This window comes from Zea mays, chromosome 1 (genome assembly GCF_902167145.1).
Source record: "Zea mays cultivar B73 chromosome 1, Zm-B73-REFERENCE-NAM-5.0, whole genome shotgun sequence".
Lineage (NCBI taxonomy): Eukaryota > Viridiplantae > Streptophyta > Magnoliopsida > Poales > Poaceae > Zea > Zea mays.
In genome coordinates, this window is record NC_050096.1 from 9,386,013 (window position 1) to 9,390,040 (window position 4,028).

The 4,028-nt window shown below is 64.2% G+C and overlaps 1 protein-coding gene across 1 annotated transcript; it reads left to right on the forward strand.

Annotated features, from left to right (window-relative positions):
- Positions 1-710: 710 nt before the first annotated feature.
- Positions 711-3,537, forward strand: LOC103631704 (subtilisin-like protease SBT1.2). The gene has a single exon (XM_008652729.3). It carries the CDS (start codon positions 946-948, stop codon positions 3,325-3,327), a length of 2,382 nt encoding a protein of 793 aa, XP_008650951.1. The 5' UTR covers positions 711-945; the 3' UTR covers positions 3,328-3,537.
- The last annotated feature ends 491 nt before the right edge of the window (positions 3,538-4,028 follow it).

Below are 4,028 nucleotides of genomic sequence, written 5' to 3' on the forward strand. Positions count from 1 at the left end.
ACGAGGCGCGCTCGAGCAGCGGGAGGGGGGAGTTGCACTGCAGAGCCGCAGCAACGCGAGTATGTACGCGACACGCGGTCGGCGACGGCGAGGGCCGAGGAGAGAGCGCGCGCGCGCGTCTCAGGTGCTGACTTGAATGCAGGGAGCCTGTCGCCGCGGTCCGCCATGGGATGGGAGAGGTGTCGGCGCTCCCCACCAGCGCGCGCCATGGGAGCCGTGGGCGTAAATAGTTCGTGGCGTGGTTGTGCACTTGTGCCCCGCCGACCTGCCGCGCACGCCGCATGCGCGCCATTCAATGAGGCCGTGGTCGTTGCCCTCGCGCATCCCCGCGGCTGGCTGGCTGGTTCCCAAGTCCCACCCGCCGTCCGCCGATCGGCTCCAGCAGAAGGAAATTTAAGGAACACGTCATAAATGGCATGATCCGATAGTGGCAGAGAGACAGGAAGAACGAGACAGAGAAGGATTCCGTGGCTCTACTCGTCCTCGCGCACGCCCAGCCATCCGCCGAGAAGCGGATCCAGTGGCGGTACAGTATCCATCCGTTTTGCGCGCTGACTCGTCCATTTACTGCGGCCTGCGGATACGCGCTCCCTTCTCTCTACCCGTGCCTGCGTAATTGTGGGATGGAATGATCTTGGATGGAACCCCGACGGTGGAGGAGCGGCCGGAGCGCAGTCACCGAGGGAGGCCTGGCCTGCCAATTTACTCCCCTTCACTTCATCTCGTGTTTGTGTGTGTGTGTGACTGTGACCGCGAAGGCCGCCTGGTCCTCACGAGACCTCCTTCCCCGTCTCAAATTCTCGCGCGCTCCCCCCTCTCCCACTGCACGACCGCTTCAAATACGACGCCAAACGAACCCAGCTGCCTCGTCTTCCTTCCAACCAACCGTCGCAATCGCAATTCGCAAACAAGACCAGTTGGCGCGAGCAGCAGCTAGCAGAGAAGATGGATGTCCCCAGGGTGGTGCTAGTTTGCCACTCGTTGTTCTGGCTGCTCCTTCCGGCGGTCGTCCTCGGTGCCACTGCGGAGGAGACGATGCAGACCTACATCGTGCAGCTGCACCCGCACCACGACGGCGGCAGCGGCGAGGCCACGCTGCCCGCCTCCAACTCCAAGGTCGACTGGCACCTCTCCTTCCTCGAGAGGTCCGTGGCGTGGGAGCAGGAGAAGCGCCCCGCCTCGCGCCTCCTCTACTCCTACCATACCGTGTTCGACGGCTTCGCGGCGCAGCTCTCGGACGGCGAGGCCGCGGCGCTGCGCGCGCTGCCTGGCGTCGCGTCCGTGCGCGCCGACCGGCGGGTGGAGCTGCACACCACCTACTCGTACCGCTTCCTGGGGCTCGGCTTCTGCCCCACCGGCGCGTGGGCGCGGTCCGGGTACGGCCGCGGCACCATCATCGGCGTGCTCGACACGGGCGTGTGGCCCGAGAGCCCTAGCTTCGACGACCGCGGGATGCCGCCCGCGCCGGTGCGCTGGTCCGGCGCGTGCCAGGGCGGGGAGCACTTCAACGCCTCCAACTGCAACCGGAAGCTCATCGGCGCGCGCTTCTACTCCAAGGGCCACCGCGCCAACTACCCGACCAACCCCTCGGAGGCGGCGGCTCTGCTGGAGTACGTGTCGCCGCGGGACGCGCACGGGCACGGCACGCACACGGCGTCCACCGCGGCGGGCGCGGCCGTCGCCGGGGCCAGCGTCCTGGGCGCCGGCCTCGGGGAGGCGCGCGGCGTCGCCCCGGGCGCGCACGTCGCCGCCTACAAGGTCTGCTGGTTCAACGGCTGCTACAGCTCCGACATCCTCGCCGGGATGGACGACGCGGTGCGCGACGGCGTCGACGTCCTGTCCCTCTCCCTCGGTGGGTTCCCCATCCCGCTCTTCGAGGACAGCATCGCCATCGGCAGCTTCCGCGCCACGGCGCGTGGCGTCTCCGTCGTGTGCGCCGCTGGGAACAACGGCCCGGCGCGGAGCTCCGTCGCCAACGAGGCGCCGTGGGTGCTGACTGTCGGCGCGGCCACCATGGACCGCCGCTTCCCGGCGTACGTCCGGCTCGGTGACGGACGTGTCCTGTACGGCGAGTCCATGTCCATGTACCCCGGGGAAACCGGTTTGAAAAAAGGCGGGAAGGACCTGGAGCTGGAGCTAGTGTACGCCGTTGGTGGGACCCGGGAATCCGAGTACTGCCTCAAGGGGTCCCTTGATAAAGCCGCCGTCGCCGGAAAGATGGTGGTATGCGACCGCGGCATCACGGGCCGCGCCGACAAAGGCGAGGCAGTAAAAGAAGCAGGCGGCGCGGCCATGGTGCTCACCAACTCCGAGATAAACCGGCAGGAGGACTCCGTCGACGTCCACGTTCTGCCAGCGACCCTCATAGGGTACCGTGAGGCCGTGGAGCTGAAGAAGTACATCAGCTCGACGCCACGGCCGGTGGCGAGGATCGTATTCGGCGGCACGCGGATCGGACGAGCGCGCGCCCCGGCGGTGGCCGTGTTCTCGGCGCGCGGGCCGAGCCTGACCAACCCGTCGGTGCTGAAGCCCGACGTGGTCGCCCCCGGGGTGAACATCATCGCGGCGTGGCCCGGGAACCTGGGCCCGTCGGGGCTGGAGAGCGACGCCCGCCGGTCCAACTTCACCGTGCTCTCGGGGACATCGATGGCGGCGCCTCATGTGAGTGGCATCGCGGCGCTGATCCGGTCGGCGCACCCGTCCTGGAGCCCAGCGATGGTCCGGTCCGCGATCATGACCACGGCTGACATAATCGACCGGCAGGGGAAGGCGATCATGGACGGCGGCGGCGGCGGCGGGCGCGCCAGCGTGTTCGCCATGGGCGCGGGGCACGTGAGCCCCGCGCGCGCCGTCGACCCGGGCCTCGTCTACGATATCCAGCCCGCCGACTACGTGACGCACCTGTGCACGCTCGGGTACAGCCACATGGAGATCTTCAAGATCACCCACACTGGCGTCAACTGCAGCGCGGCGCTCCACGAGGACAGGAACAGGGGCTTCTTCAGCCTCAACTACCCGTCGATCGCTGTGGCGCTCAGGAACGGCGCCAGGTCGGCGGTGCTGCGGCGTACGGTGACCAACGTCGGCGCGCCCAACTCGACGTACGCCGTGCAGGTGTCAGCGCCACCGGGAGTGAAGGTCACGGTGGCGCCCATGACGCTGTCGTTCGTGGAGTTCGGCGAGCAGCGGAGCTTCCAGGTGACCGTGGACGCGCCGTCCCCTCCGGCGGCGAAGGACAGCGCGGAGGGGTACCTGGTGTGGAAGCAGAGCGGGGGGCAGGGGAGGCACGTCGTGAGGAGCCCCATCGCCGTGACCTGGGTGGAGTAGCGGTCGCCGGTCGCAGGCTCGCGGGTCGCGGCTGCTCGTCCCTACGACCCTAGTTAGCTGGTGTAGTGTCTCTGTCTGACTCGAGACACGACTATGTACCAAGGATTCGAGGGTTGACTCCTGAATTAGGCAAGAGGCAAACTTGGGAATTTATTTTTATTCCCTTTTAATTAATATTTTAATATTAACTGTTACAAAATTAATATTGTATATTTGACTTTTAGTTGCAAAGGGCGAGTGGTGTGAGACCGTGTCCAGCACTAGCCACTCAAAACACTGTTTTGCATTGTACCCTGCACTGTTCAGAGTGGAGTTTAAATATGTGTATAAAAATAGGTAAGTTGTTGAAGATATGTGACAATACTACTCTACCACGTCATATGCGCTAGTACAAAATAATCACCAGCTTGTTCGCTGCGGCTTGCTGCGGCTGCAATCCGGCTGCGGCTGCGGCTTCTACAGTATTTTTCTCTCTATGGATTGCAGCTGCAGCAGTCCAAACAGCTGCAACAGTGTCGGCTTGCAGCCAACCGAACACGCCGCACAACACAAGCATAGACATTAGACTTAAGCCTATATGGCACTAGATGGGTACACCTTTGGGTGCGACTAAGCTTGTCGCATTAGATGAGCTCACACAACAAGCCAATATAGAGTTTGTGGATCTAGTCCACTTTCTTTCTTTTCCCACTCTCTTTCTT